This window comes from Syzygium oleosum, unplaced genomic scaffold, assembly GCF_021117445.2.
Source record: "Syzygium oleosum isolate NSW1041296 unplaced genomic scaffold, Sole_v2.1 Sole_v2.06, whole genome shotgun sequence".
Lineage (NCBI taxonomy): Eukaryota > Viridiplantae > Streptophyta > Magnoliopsida > Myrtales > Myrtaceae > Syzygium > Syzygium oleosum.
Window position 1 is genome coordinate 821,890 of NW_026607490.1, and position 17,533 is coordinate 839,422.

Genomic DNA, 17,533 nt, shown 5'->3' on the forward strand with positions numbered 1-17,533 from the left:
TGAAAAAACGATCACTTAAGTGCCAACTCCGATTTGAATCACCGGAAATCTGACGTGGCCATATTTTATTAATTTCTCAGTCCTATGTGGTACGTCGGCGCTGACGAGGATAATATTTAATAATTTTTTTAAATTTTTTTTCTTTTTTTTCCTTTTTTCTTTTTTTCGTTTTTTCTTTTCTTTCTTCTTCTTCGTTTGGCCGGTGACCGGACACCGGCCACCGGCCATGGCCGGCCGCCTGGCCTTGCCCGGACGAGGCCAGATCTGGCGAGTTTCAACGGAGGCCATCATGGGGCATACCCAAAAGCTCAAAAACGGATTTTTTGGCACAACGGAGCCAGGGAAGGCTCAAAGTTTGGAACTTTCGGAGATTTTAGAACGAGACGGCGAGTTTCCAAGACCCCGAGAGGCAGTGTCAACCGAAGCGCTCGATTTAAAGAGGAGGGAGGAGACTGGTTTTGGATTAGGTGGCATTCCTCTCTACTCCACTGTGAGAGGCTCCACGGAGCATCGGCAAAAAAATACAAAAAGATGAAAAAATTTCAGTGGGGTTTGGGATTGACAAGGAGGAGAGGAGGAGAATAATGTCAGAGAGAGAGAGAGAGCGCAAGAGAACAAGAACAGTGACACAAAGAAAGAAAGAAACTGTCTTTTGAGAACGGGGCTGCTTTTGCTTTTTGGCAGAGGGGGCAGGGGGGAAACGAGAGAAGGAAACTTGCAGGGGTGGGGATTCATTCACACATTATTCACAGAAGTTACACAGCACAGAAACGGCAGATTTCCAGCTGATTCCTTGCTATATTCGCCGGATCTGGCGAGGGTCGGCCTCGTCTCCCCGGGGCTCGCCCTTGCCCAGGCGAGGCCGCCTTGGCCTGGGCGAGGGCCGGCCTCGCCTCGCCGGGGCCGCACTTGCCTGGGCGAGGCGAGGCGAACCCTCGCCGGGGCTCGCCTGCCCTCGCCCAAGCGAAGGTTAGCCAGGCCTCGCCCGTGGCGGGCAACGGCAGCCTCGTCCGGACGAGGCCAGGCGGCCAGCCATGGCCGGTGGCAGGTGTCCGGTCACTGGCCAAACGAAGAAGAAGAAAAAAGAAAAGAAAAGAAGGAAAAAACAGAAAAAATAATCAAAAAAATAATTAAAAATTCGAAATTTACACATGGAAATGTCACGTAGGACTGAGAAATTCGAAATATACACTTGGAAATGCTACGTAGATTAAAATTTTAATTAAAAAAGCCACGTATTAATTTGGCCGGAATTTCTCGCCGTTGGCACTTAAGTGATCGTTTTTCTTCAGTTTTGGCATTTAAGTGATCCGAAACAAACTTTCGGCGCTAAAGTGAGCGCCGTACGCAAGTTTTGGTACTTCTAGTGTTCTTCACCCTCCAAAAGGCTGTATATTAATTTTGAAATTCGAGTGAGTAGGTAACAGACCAGCAACGTTTAAACTCGATTATACGGGATAGAACATTTCTGAAATCGAGCATTTTCTTTTTCAAGTTAGATGGGCTTGCACATGTTGAGCGTGCTACTGGGATCAGGAATGGTTTTTCTTTATAACCCAGGGGCACAGGCATGGATACTCGATTACCCGAAGATTCATTGAACACTTTAGAAGTCCAATAAAACGGTCAAATGTACGGTTAAATCCAAACATTTGATTAGTGTTGGTGACCCCGACGCAAAACAATCTGCATGGAGTTGGTGGGGTTTGAGCAAATGACCTCTAGACCTTGGGCTGGATCCCAAGTCCTCAACCAACTACGTCGATCGGTCTTGAGAGATTGATAATGAGCAGGTTTTTTAAATTTTTGGTCATGATCATTAGCAGGGTTTTTTTTTTTTGGGTCGAAATGAGCAGGTTTACGATGCACCATATCATCAATGCATAAAAACATTAATGTGCGTGCACGAATAGTTGGGGGGAGGGGGACTTAAATCCTTATTGGACCCACGAGTCAACAAGGACGGAAGCACAAATCGAGCGTGTCTGGGGAAACAATATTCTCACGAGACAGAAGCACGCACGATGGAGATTTAGGGGCACTAAATTGCTAGTTTGAGGAACTTGTGCTTTTAGATTCTAACGTAGCCTACATGATCTGCACAAAAATAAATATCGATAGAACGAATTTAAAAACAGAGCCCTAGCTGAAAAAGACGATGATTGAGGAAGGTTTCCCAAAAGCAGCTTCCGACTTCAACTGATTTACGCGCAATAAGACACAAAAATCGGAAGGAATTCTGGCAGATCGGAGAAATGACGTGTGAAGAAGCGTGAACTTATGAGTTTTCTGAATACAGATGCGGGAGAGAGACTATGATCTTCTCTGATGAAGTGGAGGACTGTCCAGGCTCGGCGATGCCATCTCCGGCGTCGCACTTTCGTCTTTGCTACAGCAATGACGCCCTGCCCCACACCAAGCGAGAGCCTTTGCGCCCTCACCAGCCAGGGTTTGGAAAAAAAGGAAGAAAAGAAAAAATTAATTAAAAATTCGAAAACATATTAAAATTTATCCATATCAGCGCTGACCGTGTCACATAAGACGGTTAGCATCCACATCAGCAATTTTCGGACAAATTGGCCAGATTGACTCAATTGGGAAAACAAGAAAAAGTTTATAACTCAATTAGCAAAATTGAAAGGTTTACAACTGAATTGACAAAAGTACAATAAGTTTATGACTTTTTGATAATTTCCCTTGGGTTCTCTCTTCTTCCTTTTTGCTTTTAAACTTTTTGGTGTGCCCCCAATTAAGTTTCTAATTTCTTATGGCTTTTTTTTTCCTATTTTGCTGGTTCTTGCATTTGAATTTCATTTCTGATTGACTGTAAAATGATGGTAGCGGTGCTTGGTAATTGTCCTTAATAATTGTAATTTTCCTATAAGCCCTTGTAAATGACAAGTTAGTAATCATCTGTCACACGTAGTAATTAACTTAAAGTCCCGTAAGGTTGAATATCTTAATAACGTTACTTTCCATGAAAAATTGTAATTAACCTGAATCTATTGTAGATCTTTTTATTCTTTTTATAATAACTTAAGTCTATGATCGTAACGTTCCTTCAATGTTCGTAAGCTTAAAGGCCATGTAGGTGATTTATTGTCCTCATATATCGTAGATTTCCTAAATCAATAGTAACATTGGCAATTTTTAGCATAAAAAAAAGTAACATTGGCAATCTTATGGTCAGTAACTTTCTTTAATTGTTGGTTAGATACAATCTTTTTAAATTATCCTGCGGTTGAAATTTTTTTCCTTTTAATCCTCCAGATTATGTACGGGACTGGTCTTGGAAATCGTTAGACGGGACCAATACTTGTCTGGGCAAGTGGGCATGGCTTTTTATTGACGACTAAACGAATATTAGATGAATAAACAGGAATTTGGAGTCTATAAAATATCCTAGTAACTTCATTGATTAGTTGAGACAGGAGTCATGAGATTAAGCAAAAAAACTGTTAATTATTCGGCTTCACTGGAATAAAAAAAATACTTTTAGTTTTAAGAGGTTGAAATAGTTTCCCCAAGATTCTAAAAAGATCTCATAAGTTTCGGAGTGTACAAAATTAATATACATGTCAAAATTCGAATACCATAAGAAGAAAGAACATAACTAAAAATAAAAATTTAGAAGTCTTTCTGGCTGGACAGGTCTTCGAAAATGTCTAGCTATCCGGTGAGAGCCGCAACGCAAACGCAAAGACACTCCCACGTCGGGGATACTGTATTTGCAGATGAGATCGAAACATTTGACAGAAAAAGAACAAAACGCCGAAATTCACGGAAGCCCTCGTCCTAAAGTTCTTTTCATTTTTTACCCAAAAAAAAGTGCTTTTTAATGGCCTCCGGTCAATTAACGAGGCGATGGTTCATGCGAAATTTCTGAAGATTTAATATGATACTAGTGCATGAAAATTCAAACCTAGAAACTGCTAAAATCTAAGCCCTTCAGGCGCACATAAATCCAAAGGACATACTAAAAGCAGCGATGAATTGGGTCAATCATACCTCGCGTGGCGTTCTAGTTCTGTGCATTAAAAGATTCGAGTTCTGGCTTTCATAGATAATACGTGACCACCATGTCAGCCATGCATTGAACCATCCGGAAGCTGACACATGGCGAGAACCGGCCCACCGTCACAATTTTCAACTCACCTTCTCTTTCTCCTACCTCTCTCTTTTTCTCTAAGTTCCTTTGTTTTTTTTTTTTTTTTTAATGACCCGGACTTCCATTCCCACCGCAGTACAAGAGTATGATAAGGTGGAAGGTAGGGGGTCTCGAACTTGGGATCAATAACCCACAAGCCCAAAGCCTTTACCACTCCACCAACCCATTGGAGGGTTCTCTCTCTAAGGATGCGTTTGTTTTACGGAAAAACGTAATATTTTTGAAAAATATTTTTAGGAAAATCATTTTTCAAGAAAAAAAATTAGTATTCCTTTGTTCGGTGATATGATGTTTGAATCTTATTTGGAAAGTGATTTCAATCTCATGATTTTATCTCAAGCAAAAAAAGAATTTCAAATTTTTTAATATTTTTATTTTTAAAAATAAAAAATAACAAGAAAGAAACGAATAAAATATTTAAAAAGTCATGGGAAGCAATTTCGAAAAACGTTTTCATCTTCTTAGATTAAGAAATTCACTTTTCTAATTTTATACATGAATGTTTTCTTTTACTGGAAAGTGTTTTCGGCTGATTTATCATTTTCGGCGAATCAAACAGGTGAAAGTCCGGAAAAACGGATTCTCGAAAAACACTTTCCCCTAAACAAACGCACCCTAAGTTCTCCCTCCGTTCACAGCAAGTTCACGACTCCACACCTCTCCGGCTCCACACCTCCGCGACCTTAGCTCCTTGTCACCATGAGGGTGTCGCAGTGGCAGTCACGACCAAGAATCGAGGTTGCGACGCCATGGCCAACCGAGATCTGAGGACGCCACGGCGGTCGCGAACTCAATCAGAGGGTCTCCATGTCCAAATGGCGACCTCAATATGGTTGCCCATGGCGTCGGCGACCTCGATCCCTCATGGCAACACAATGGGCGACCTTGGATCGAGGCGCAAGTCGCAGTGGTGTGCCTGTGCGCGAGACAACGGTTGAATCGGCAAAGAGACAGAGCACAACAACCACTCCTTCGTCGAATTCCACCTTCACGGTTTGATTTTTGTTTTCCCCTTTGTTAGTCCGTTGAAGATTTCTTCATTTCTTGAATTTTTGTTGAGCACGGAGAATTAAAAAGAAGAACAATGGAGGTTTTGATTAGAGGACCTGAAATTGGTGATCCCTCGTCAAATCCTGTGATGATTAGAGGCTCGGTTTTTGGCACGTGCCATGCACCGAATGGTTCAATGCATGGCTGATGTTGAGTGTTTCATGCCCTAGATTACTGTTTCATTTTCATGCCCTAGATGACTGTTTCATGCTTTATCTTCCCGGAAAGTTCTTGCTTCTCCTTTTTCATCAGGACTGAGTGGTTCTCTTCAAGCTGTAATCACCACTTGTCTTCAAGATCTATTTCCCTTCCTGTTCTTGGGCATACCTCTTCCCCGGGATCAGTGCAAAGCCGAGTTGATATTCATTCCGCCTTTATAGCTCTGCCCGAATCGATATCCATCATGGACACCCAAGCTCCATCGTAACGACATCCTCCCTTCTCCTCCTTTCTTCCCTAACTTTTGCTTCTTCTGTTCTTTTTTTCTTATCCTTTTCCTTTGTCGTTTCGGCAAGGTTCGAGACCAGCGAGATGTTGGGGACTTTCCTGGCTTCGACCCCGCTGCTGAAGGAGGCGTGGAGGCTGGCCGGCACCGCGAGCGCGATGGGGTGCGGTGCCTTCGCGGCGGAGCAAGTCGGGGGCGTGGGGTACGTGGCATTCTCGGGCATCCAGGAGACGCCGGTGCTCGGTTGGGATCCGAACTACGGCATGCTGGTGCCGCTGGACGTAGCAGGCCACGGGCTGTTCGCGCCGCTGAAATGCCGTTACGACGACGAGGAGCCGGTCATGGTCCACTCTGGAGTGCTTCACCTCTTCCTTCAATATCATTCGCGTCCGGATTTCCAAAGCCAGGTTAGTGTCAAAAACAACCTTTTCTTCTTCATATCTGAGATATTATGTGAATAAAACCCATGTATTGAATTTAATGAGAAAAAATGATAATAAATAAAGTATAAATAAAAAGGGTATCGCAGAACCGATCAGATCACTCACGAAAATCAAATCTTTATTTTCGTCCAACTAGATTCTAAGACTAGTGATTCCTATAATTTTTTCCTTTTTTCTTTTCTTTCCTTTTCCTTTTTCTTCTTCCTCAGGCCGGTCGCCGGCTACGGCAACGGCCGGCGAGCTCGAGGCGGGGCCGATCCAGGCGAACCTCGAGCTCGCCCGAGGCCGGCGAGCTCGAGGCTCCGCCGATCCAGGCGAGCCCGGGCTCCGCCGAGACCGGCGAGCTCGCGGCTTGCCGGGGCCGGCGAGCTCGCGGCTCGCCAGATCCAGGCGAGGCCGGTGAGCTCGAGCTCGCCTGTGGCCATCGCCGAGCGAGCCTCGAGCTCGCCTGTGGCCATCGCCGAGCGAGCCTCGAGCTCGCCAGTGGCCGTTGCTGGCCGGTCGCGGTGGAGGGAGGAGGAGGGAGGAGGAAAAAGAAAAGGAAAGAAAAGAAAAAAGAAAAAGAAAAGAAAAAAAATAAAATTAAAAAAATTCAATTTTTTTTAAAAAAGAAAATAAAAAATAATTAAAAATTCGATTTTTAAAAAATAAAAATATTTAAAAATCATTTTTTTCCTAAAATAAAATCATGAGATTTAAATCATTTTTCAATGGAATCCAAATATCAGAAAACGATTTTCATTGTAGATCACTAAATAAAGGAAAACTAAGTATATTTCTGGAAAATAATTTTTTGAAAAATATTTTCCTTCGTAATTAAGTTTTCCACGAAACAAAGGTGCCTTTAGCAAAAACACAAATCATCCTTTCATATCGTTCTTGACTCTTTTCGCAAGGCTGATGACGCTAGTGGTTAATTTTTTATTTTTTATTTTAATTTCGGAGCTTCTTTCTTGAAGCCATCTAAAACTTTCGCGAGGGCGATGTTACGAATGGCCCGTTCATGAGACAGATGATTTTGGCTTGGAGTTATATTAAATCCACCCGTTCATGAGACAGATCTTCTGGTCATGAACGGTATTCTTCTCATAGATCATCTAAATAAAAAAGCCATACGTGTAAATACATTCTATACACGTGTTAAACGTATTTGCACACTCATCATCACTTGCTGAACCATGTTGGTGTTGTTTTACTTGTTAAATAAACAGTTCTGTATACGACCAATGATTTTCAACTAGATCTATCCGTGCAATTCTTTCTGATTTGACATGATCCGGCGTAAGTTGATTTTTTCAGCGAAGCTTTGGAAGCCTTGCCATCGAGATTTTTTTGGGAAGCGTTTAACTAGATTTAAGCAAATCTTATATATGAATGCAGATTCGTAGCTTGCTAGCTGAAACCAAGTCAATAGTGATCACAGGCCATTCCCTAGGAGGATCAGTGGTATTACTCACCGCTCTTTGGCTCCTCTCCTACCTCAAATCCATCTTCTCACCCCTGTCGGTCTTATGCATTGGTTTCGGCTCTCCTTTCCTCGGCAATGAGTCGCTTTCCCAAGCCGTCCTCCGCGAAAGATGGGGCGGCAGCTTCTGCAACGTCGTGTCGACGCATGATATAATGCCGAGGTTATCTCTCGACCAATCACTTGTTCTGACTCCCCAGTGGCAGGCCCTCATAAGATTCTGGTACACGTCTATGATGTCACCGAACTCTATGAATTTGGCTAACCTCCAATTAAATGAAGAAGACAAAGCCCGGTTATTTTCCTCCGTTGCGGCTGACATGGAGCGCCTAGCGCAGGCAGGGGAAGGCGAGGGAGGGAGGTCGTTTTGGCCATTTGGGAATTACTTGTTTTGTTCAGATGAGGGCGCCATTTGTTTGGACAACGCTGTATCGGTCAACAAGATGATGCATTTGATGCTAAGGACAGGCTCCCCAAATTGTATCATTGAGGAGCACCTTAATTATGGGTGGTATGTTGAGAGACTGAGTCTTCAGTCTTTGAAGAGAAGCTTCATGGAAGGAGATCTCTCTAAATCAAGCTATGAAGCAAGTCTTTCATTGGATTTGAACTCCTCAGGGACTTATCGACAGGTAGGAACACGGCACCTAAAATCGTCGAGTGATCGCGTTCTGTAAATGTATCGATCTATGTTTTATTCTTGGGTGCAACTCCTCGAGTTTAAAAGTTCTTTGATCCCCTACTTTGCAGGTATTGATTGCACCGATGACAAAAGATTGCTTGAAGATGACGAGGCGAATGGGGCTCGCGCCGAACCTAAACACTGCCGACTTAGCCAATAGGCTCTCCAAAATCACTCCTTATAGGGTGGAGATAGAGTGGTATAAAGCTTGCTGCGATAAGTCCAACGAGCAAAGAGGATACTATGATTCTTTCAAGCAGAGGGGGGCCTCAAGGAGAGAGTCCCATGTAAACATGAATCGGTACAAGCTTGCGGCCTTTTGGGACAATGTCATACACTTGATGGACGGGAAAGAGCTCCCACACGATTTGCACAAAAGGTCCAAATGGGTAAACGCGGCGCAGTCCTACATGCTTCTTGTGGAGCCATTGGATATCGCGGAGTATTATCGGTCAAGGATGCACCTTAAGAAAGGCCACTACATAAGCAATGGAAGAGAGAGGAGGTACAAAATTTTCGATCAGTGGTGGACTGAGAGAGTTGTTACCGAGAAACTGGGCAATAATAGGAGGATCAGGTATGCAGGCTTGACCCAAGACGCTTGCTTTTGGGCAAGGGTGGAGGAAGCAAAGGAGTGGCTGGACAACATTAAGTGTCAGAGTGACCCTAGAAACCTGGCTTTTCTTTGGGATGGACTCAATAAGTTTGAAACTTATGCAATGAACCTGGTTGAAGGAAGAGAGGTGTCTGCTGATGTTGTGGCTAAGAATTCGAGCTTTAGCCTGTGGTTAAAAGAATGGACAGCATGGAAATCACAAATTGATCCCCTTATTGTGTCCCAATCGATGTCACTTATTTAGGTTGATAACACTGTACTTTTGACTTTTTAAAAGTTTAGCATTAATAAGGAGTGAGTCGAGATCCTATACATGTCAGATTGGGACACATACACGGGAATAGAGGGATCTAGGATTGATGTGGCATCGAGGTCCCCATGGGCAGACAATGAATGGATGGAACTTATACCGCTTGCGAGTGATGAATTTAGAATTTATCTTTGTGTTGACAAGATGTCTTTGTATTATGAGATATATCATATATCATTTTAAATAGTAGCGTTTGAATTTCTTTATCACCTATATATGATATAGAATGAGAATCTTCACTCTCCTGAAATACATTTTCTTTTTAAAAGAGTACACTAATGTTTGCCTCAATTGTTAAAAGGAGTGTAGCAAAATAATATTAAAAAGGAGAGACTAGCCATTGATAGTAGTAACTCGACAAACATCTGGATTCAAGTATCTTTTTCCCTCCGAGTTAATTATTTGTTTCCCAACTTAGAATACACCAACCAAAATGTTTTTTTTTTTTTTGGTAAGTACCAACCAAAATGTTTAGCCTTGCTTAAGAGGGTAAAATGAGCCCAGAGAAGAAAGGAGTCGAGATTTAGGTACCAAAGTTGGGAAATATTAATTTTATAGAAGGAATCAAAATTCCTTTTTCACAATTCGTTCACCGAACAGTAAAGATGGGATTATGGCCTTGCAAATGCATTCCATTCAAGAAGGAGTTCTGTGTACCAAAAGTATCATAATTATAGATCTGATCAACTTATTTCCTGGAATTGAACCCATCGATGCACGGGGCTCTATAATATAAATAAAAATACAAAATCTTGATATCTCTAAAATATAGACAAATTATATGAAATATATATAATTTAGGAGTACAGTTGTAATTTCCAGTGATTCAAAAATTGGGCTAAAGAAAGCGATTAAGAATGGGATAACTTAGAATAACAGAACAGGTGGTCGGAACATTAGAAGATATTCATACATGAAAATCACATGTGAGAGTTGTATTATGTATAGTGAATTTTTATTTCATGGATGTTGAGATTAATAATTTTTATTCAATCTTATAGTTAAAACTTGTCTACTAAGTTATTGTTATTGCTAATTAAACATAGTCAAGGAGATAAAAGTAAAACTATTGAGTTATATACTCATTTGTTTTACGGTAAATGATTGATTTGGAAAATATTTTTCTAAAAACAATAGCTTGTATTGCTTATAAAAATGAATAAACGAAAAATATTTTCATCGTTCACGAAAAAATTTAGGCATAAATTGTTATCGATAATCAAAATATTTGTCATTGACTAATTATTTTAAGCGAAACAAGCTATTATCTTTAGGAATATGTTTTCCCAATCATTCTTTTTCCACTAAACAAACGCTCCCTAAAAAGTTACTTAATAAATTATTGCAATTTCCTATTGGTTGTTTAAAGTTAATTGTTCAATTCACGAGTCCCAACTTATTTCAATATCCAACCCAATTGCCACGTCATAGTAAACTTTAGTAAAATTTCTTAGCACATATAACATTTTCAATCTCTTTTCTGTGGGAATGTAATTAGCTTTTGTTTTTCTTGACAAAATTTTACAATTTGTAAAGTTTACAATGAGATAATCGACTTTTGCTTTGAATCTTCTCCAAGTTTAATCTTTTTATGTGAAAAGAAAAATTAAGTTACATTTCGTATGTAGATGTCACGGGTAATGAATTGCTAATATCCCTAATAGTGATAATTTTTCTGTCTCAGCTTGACTTATCAAGTAATAATTGTTTCACAAATAAATGAATAAATCTTTAGAAGATTTTATTCAATGTTTAAACGTAAAATTAAGCTTTCAGTAACGAGGGGTAAGATCAAACATAAATATTTACTTATTCGACAAAAGAAAAGGAAAAGGAGTGATTTTTTACAGGCAAATAAGTAAAATATTTAAATATTAGCACCCGTGTCCATTGGCCCTCACTAAATTTCCAACATCACAATGTCAAAATTTAAATAAAAAAAAGGTTAATACCACGAAAACCCCAAACTGGTACACATGTGATAAATTTACCATAAATTAATTTTCTGACCACCAAAAACTCCAAACTGGTACACATGTGATAAATTTACCCTAAATTAATTTTTTGACCACAAAAAACCCAAAACTGGTACATTTGTGACAAATTTACCTTCCGTTAATTTCTGTTAAATTGGATTAATACAAAAAAAAATCACAAACTAGTACACATGTGACAAACAGAGGGTAAAACCCAAAACTAGTACATCTGTCAACTACCACGTGTCATTTAACAAAGCAACTTGACAGTAAAATTTAACAGAAATTAACGAAGGGTCTATGGGTCATATATCTGGAAAGGCTGGGAATATTAGATTCATATCTAAATTTGTGAGTAAGAAATTCAACTGTCGCCTTGTACACAACCAAATATTCATTGAGGAAACTTAAAAAATTTAGCTGCAGAAAGATACTTCCTCTTAATAAGACCGCTTCAAGCGTAATATCCACACAAATCTTCTCAGCAGTTCTACCAAAAACCAAAATTGCTATTATTATTATTTTTATTCATTTTTTTTAGTTTCTAGAGGATAGATATATAATTATGGGATAATGATACAAACAGTCCTTGAACTTTAGTTCAATGTGCAATTTGGTCCATGAATTTTTGATTTGTTCAATGTAATCCCTGAACTTTAGCCTAATATTCAATTTGGTCCCTGAACTTTTAATTATTCAATGTGGTCCCAGAACTTTTAGTATTTGTTCAATTTAGTCCCTGAACTATATGAAACTGTTCAATGTAGTCCCTGAACTTGAATTAATGAAATGACTATATTGAATATTTTCAAATAGTTCAGGGATTAAATTGAACATGTATTAAAAGTTCACAGATCACATAGAACAAATTAAAAGTTCAGGGATCAAATTGAACATTAGGCCAAAATTCAGGGACTACATTGAACAAATTAAAAGTTTAGAGATCAAATTACACATTATTTCAAAATTTAGGAACTGTTTGTGTCATTTTCCCAATAATCATCGTCATCATCAGCTCTTAGAATACTTTTTTTCAGCTCTTATAATACTTCGGTTGGGAGCTTAATGCGATAAACCATATCTTTCGTCCAGAATCCCAAGTGGCCTTAACTTTGAAAGATCTCATATAAAATCGCGAATTAACTAGGATTACACAATGTGATTTTTGCTATACTAATCATGCCCTTCGATTCAACTCGATTTTCTTAAACAGAAAATGGATCATAATAGGATGTGAAGTCGTTGATACCGAATGATTAATCTATTCATTCTGTTATGTCTCCCGCACCCGATAGATCTTAATAAGAAGTATATTTTAAAAAAAATCTTCCTTAACGATACTGAAGTTCTTGTCCAGGTTTGCAATTTCCATTTCTGAATATATAATTTAAACAACCATTTAAATAATAATAAAAAGTTCTCGTTGTGTTGTTGTTTGAGAGCTTCCCGGTCTCTGTGCTCATTTTCCTTCCTTCTCGCCTGAAGAGTGAAAACCTCAATAACCCAAAAACCCTCCACTCTCCTTCCTTTGATCTCCGTCCGAGGACAAGAGCGCCGGAGCCCGTGTGAATTCTCCTCGTTCTATTTGATCACTTTCTGTAGATTTTCTGTAAGAAGTCTCCACCTTGGTTTGGCTTCATGAAGTTGGTAAGTCTCTCTCTGTAACTGGTGTTGTTCTTATGCGCCTCCTCTTTGTCAATCGACGTATGTGGTGCTCACGTCCAGTTTAATTTTGAGTTTGGAACATACCCTTTTGTGCAGACATGCTTGAGCAGAGGTAAAGGGTTCTACTTTCCCCCTTGTCACATGCTGAGCGTCTGTGGGTTTAGGATCTTGATTGATTGTCCCCTACACCTGTCTGCTCTCGCTGTTTTCGCCCCTATACCTCCCGGATTTTCTGCTGAGCAAGATGAAGAAGGTTTGGAACATTCAGTTGATGAATCCGATGGCTGTGAGAAACCCATGAATGCAAAGGCTTTGATTCGTTCTGAACCGTGGTACAAAACTGTGGCGAACCTGCACTTGTGGAACCTCTCGTTCATCGATGTAGTGTTGATCTCGAGCCCCCCGCTGGGATGCTCGGGTTGCCGTTTCTCACTCAAGCGAAGGGCTTCTCGGCGAAGGTAATCTTCATCTCGTTGATTGAATTTGGAGTAATTTTTACGTATATGGTCGAGTGTTCGTTTAATTTTCGCTTGGTCTTGGGCTTGTGCATTAAAAGATTGTAACTTGCTTAAAGATTCGTGCTTTTACCTTAGGTGTATGTAAACGAGGCGGCAGCGAAACTTGGGAAACTTATGATGGAGGACCTTGTTTCAATGCATGAGGAATTCAGGCAGTTTTATGGGTCTGAAGAATTCAGTAGTCCTCACTGGATGAAGTGGGAGGAGCTCGAATCACTTCCTTATGCATTGAAGGAGATAGTATTGGGCACTGATGGGATTGAACTTGGTGGATGGATGCCATTGTATAGGTAAGTAGCAGCCTTTGTGAAGTAGTTCTGTTCCATAGCTAAATCGCATACAAGATGTGGCTTGATAGTTTATCATGGCTTAGACCCTCATTGTAACTATCTTCAAAGCACAAATACTAGTTTTTTCTCTCAGCCCTCCCTTAGTCAGGATAGAACCCAAACATTTTAATGGGCTGTCGGCTTGGTAAGCCTTTATATTATGCTTTAATCTCCCGAGATCCAGATTAAATTTTGATGTTGGGAGTTCTGTCCTGCAGCCAAGGCTTAAAATGCCTTTTCTTGTTAGATGATTTTCTTGATAGGTTCTGCATCTCTAAATTAAATGCGCAAAGGCTCACATCTTGTGGTCAGAAGCTTCAGCCATTTAAAGATTATGAAGTGTTGGTATCCTTGCATCTTCCGAGTTGTGATCACGCATCAGCTCCGGATTGGAAATAGGAGCCTGTAATTGGACAATAAGATATCCGGATGGAACGATAAGATTTGTCTTGAGCTCTGAATTTGTTCCTGGTCATGCTTTGGAGTTTAATTATAATGCTCTTCAATCATGCGATGTGCTAATGTATTCAGATTTTTCATCTCTGGATATACTGGAACCTTCCGATAAGGGGAGTTATTAAACTGCTCCTGAGGATTCTTCAACTTCGAGGTAACTTGTTTTATCGAGTATATCTCCTCTTGGGTTGTGAGTATTATGACCAAATGCATGGTTGTACAGTGTAGTACCATTTGATTCTTCCAGCTCTTCGTATTTTCTAATACGGTAGCTTTTGACACTTGGCATCTATGAAATTAAACTGTGAGTTTCTTTCTTCATGCTGATGAGAGCTCAGAGGAAATGGACAAATTGAACTTTATATGCTCCCGTGCAGTTGATGCTGTTAAAGCCGGTGGTTCAGTACTCATTCCTAGAGGACGACTTGGAATCATCCTACAACTCTTGGAGCAGATATCTATTTGCCTGGAATCATCACATTATAAGGTATTCCATTGGTTTGCATCTAAAATTTATACTGTGACATCGGTCTTCTCTTACTTCAGTGGATATCAGATAAAGCTGATGCTACAAGCATAAAGTTCAAATTTCACTTGAAATGAACTTAATGATGGTGATAAAAAAGCCCGAACTATTTGTGTTCCTGCGCAAGAAAATCACCTAGACCAATTTTTTTTTGGGGGGATGATGAAAATCACCTAGACCGAACTATATGCTTATGTTGTTTCCTTTAGTTGCACCTTCAAAAAAGTCAGGTGATGAATTAGTATGCTATGTTTAAACCCGCTGCTAAAACCCTGAACAAGCTATAATTACTCTATATATGGCACTTTGTCCACATTGGATGCCCTGAGCATGTCTTCATCTGGTTAGGATTTGATGGTGTATTAGTTAGTTTGATTGGCTGTTGCCACATTTTAACTGTAAACCAATCTAACTTGATGAGAGTTGCTGATTCTGCAGATTGTATATTCAGTTTACTGGTCTCGCTTGTGTGATGGGTTTTACAGTGTAAAAATGTGGGAACTCCTTTTGAACAGCAATGCGATCTTGTGCTTCAGAACCACAGACAGCAAAAAACATAGTCCTCCTTTTGTTTTCCTGGATAATAATCATTGGCTGTGGTCAACCTGGTAGTAGTGTTGTCTCCTAGGTGATCATGCAATTTTAGTCTCTGGATTTTATTTTTTGCAATTGCTTTTGCGAACTGGAGTTCTGGTCGCTCTCACTGCTGCAAGTGAAGTCTATGTCCAATGTACTTCCTGAATGAGATATTCCAGAATGAAAAAGGCAATCAATATTTTCGGAAAAATGGTTCTTCAGAGTTCTTTGTCTTATAACTAAAAAATGTCCTTGTAATACCATTTGATCTTTCCATAGGTTCCAATATTTGTTATCTTGTCGGTAGCGGAAGAGTAATTGGCATATGACAACATAATACCTGAGTGGGTGTGCAAACAAAGGCAAGGAAAGGTACGTAACTGTGGGCACATGATTTATATATGTAGGAAGTCTCCAACTGATTATTCACATCCCTACTAAACGCAGTTTTTTTGTTGATTTTATGTCCTTCACAGTTGTTCTCTGGTGAGCCATTATTTGCACATGTCGAGCTTTTGAATGGAGAAAGGCTGCACGTGTATCCTGCAATTTACTCACCTAAGCTATTGTACGATAACCTTTTCTTTTGACTGTGCAACTTGTCACCTAATCTTGTCCTCTGATAGCTGTTCGAATGTGCGCAGACTTCATTGGCAGGAGCCGTGCATTGTATTTTGTCCTCACTGGAGTTTGCGACTTGGCCTAGCTGTTCATTTGCTCAGACGCTGGCATGGGGATGAAAGATCATTACTCATCTGGGAGGTGCTAATATATTCTCTCACTCATCTAACAACAAAAAGTGCTTCTCTCTTTCCTATTTTTCAGCCAGTAGAACCATTCAGCAAGCAGAACCTTTTGTTCCATTTGCAGGATGGCAAGGATAGCGACATAGCTCTCTTGCCTTTTGATCCGAAGGAGATGAAGATGAAGGTCCTTCGATGTTCGTTTCTTTCGGGAGTAGTGTAGGGACCTCGCATTAGCTCTGTCGCCTTTTCTTCACGAGAGTGGAGCGATGTCTCACTTATTGGGACTTGCGCTGTTTACACGAACAGTGTAATGGTCAATTACCAATAAAAAAAGAGTTCATTAGAAAGTTCTCAAGATTTAATATTAGACAAGTGCTAGTGCATGCAAAGTCAAACCTAGAGAAACCAAAAACAATGTTTGATTCACTCAATTATCCGTCACATGGTTTTTATAGTTGCATGCATTTAAAAAATACTTAGTAGACTAGTCGTTGATTGTTCTGTCTAGCGGTTTCTCTGTCGGAAGGACGCAATTTTTTTGTTGGAATACTTTAGGCAATTTTTGTTGGACTTTTATTAATTCTACCGTCACAAGGCATTTTTCAATTCCACGTATGGAATTTCTTTTGGCCGCTCAAATGGATGGAACTCGTAGCGCATGCGGGTGATGAAATTGAAAATTGTCTTTGGAAAGTGATGACAAGATAAAAAATTCGTTTGTCTCTCCCTTCCTCCTCTCTCCCTTTGCCTCCCTTTGCCTTCAATTCCACAGATATCCGGCCATTCGATAATCAAGCTCGGCCGTCTCCATCGCCCGAGCTGCCATAATTTCCATCCTCGAGCCACTGATGACGCCACCAATTTTGATCCCTTTGTCTCTCAAGAAGAACCCTTTGCCTTCAGCTCTCTGTGAGATCCTCCAGCAACTCACTCGCCCTGCAGGAGCTGTTGTTGCTCTCTCCTTTGCCTTACAAGAGATCGAAGACCCGCCTCACTGATAAGCTTAAAGCCGCTGAGGGTGCGCATGAATACCATTTTGTGCCCGGGAGCTATTTCTAAACAGAAATGATTTTTTTTTATTCTGTGCCCGGAAACAATTTCTGAGTATTTGAAGGCGTTTGATAAACTGTCCAAAATTTCTATTCCTAGAGTAGAAAAAAACAGAAATGCGTTTGGTAACTACACAAAATTTCTGTTCCCAAATAATATTTTAATAATATTTTGAATTGTTTAATTTTTTTTTTTACCCATTTTCTTCATTTGCCATGGTCGGCGAGGGCGTCACGGCCCTCACCGACCGCCGGCGGAGGCGAGGGTCGCCCTCGCCGCCTGGGCGAGGCCGACCTCGCCGTCGAGACCCGACGGCGAGGCTCGGCCTCGCTCGATCCGGGCGAGGCCGCCTCGCCCGGGCGGCGAGGGTCCGACCCTCGCCCTCGCGGCGAGGGCGACTCGCCTCCGCCGGTCTGGGGTGTGGCCGGTGGGCCGCCGGCCGCCGGCGGCGGCGGCCGGCTCGGCCAGGGGAAAAACAACACAAAAATAAGAAAAGAAAAAAAAAAGAAAAA

At 40.7% G+C, this 17,533-nt stretch overlaps 2 protein-coding genes and 1 pseudogene across 5 annotated transcripts; all 3 read left to right on the top strand.

Annotated features, from left to right (window-relative positions):
* Positions 1–5,007: 5,007 nt before the first annotated feature.
* On the top strand, positions 5,008–9,113 carry LOC130138396 (lipase-like PAD4). The gene is made up of 4 exons (XM_056312385.1): positions 5,008–5,078; positions 5,734–6,070; positions 7,487–8,203; positions 8,322–9,113. Exons 1-4 carry the CDS (start codon positions 5,008–5,010, stop codon positions 9,111–9,113), a joined length of 1,917 nt encoding a protein of 638 aa, XP_056168360.1.
* Positions 9,114–12,594: 3,481 nt separating this feature from the next.
* The window catches only part of LOC115669385 (uncharacterized), a 35,828-nt pseudogene continuing 30,889 nt past the window's right edge, over positions 12,595–17,533 (top strand).
* On the top strand, positions 14,050–16,810 carry LOC115669762 (uncharacterized). Of its 4 annotated transcripts, none has more exons than XR_008816805.1 (4): positions 14,050–14,277; positions 14,501–14,610; positions 15,870–15,987; positions 16,096–16,810. XR_008816805.1 is itself a non-coding variant. In XM_056312379.1 (3 exons), exons 1-3 carry the CDS (start codon positions 14,504–14,506, stop codon positions 16,189–16,191), a joined length of 321 nt encoding a protein of 106 aa, XP_056168354.1. In that variant the 5' UTR covers positions 14,441–14,503; the 3' UTR covers positions 16,192–16,810. The 4 variants fall into 4 exon arrangements, 1 of the variants encoding a protein (XP_056168354.1); XR_008816804.1 differs by lacking the exons at positions 14,050–14,277; positions 14,501–14,610 and adding exons at positions 14,617–15,597; positions 15,702–15,793; XM_056312379.1 differs by lacking the exon at positions 14,050–14,277 and having other exon boundaries at positions 14,441–14,610.

Coding starts and splice junctions, on each gene's coding strand:
- LOC130138396 (XM_056312385.1), top strand. CDS start 5,008: ATGGCGTCGGCGACCTCGATCCCTCATGGCAACACAATGGGCGACCTT. Junction 5,079..5,733: donor TCGAGGCGCAAGTCGCAGTG/GTGTGCCTGTGC, acceptor CGTTTCGGCAAG/GTTCGAGACCAGCGAGATGT. Junction 8,204..8,321: donor CCTCAGGGACTTATCGACAG/GTAGGAACACGG, acceptor CCTACTTTGCAG/GTATTGATTGCACCGATGAC.
- LOC115669762 (XM_056312379.1), top strand. CDS start 14,504: ATGCTGTTAAAGCCGGTGGTTCAGTACTCATTCCTAGAGGACGACTTG. Junction 14,611..15,869: donor TGGAATCATCACATTATAAG/GTATTCCATTGG, acceptor GAATGTGCGCAG/ACTTCATTGGCAGGAGCCGT. Junction 15,988..16,095: donor GATCATTACTCATCTGGGAG/GTGCTAATATAT, acceptor TTCCATTTGCAG/GATGGCAAGGATAGCGACAT.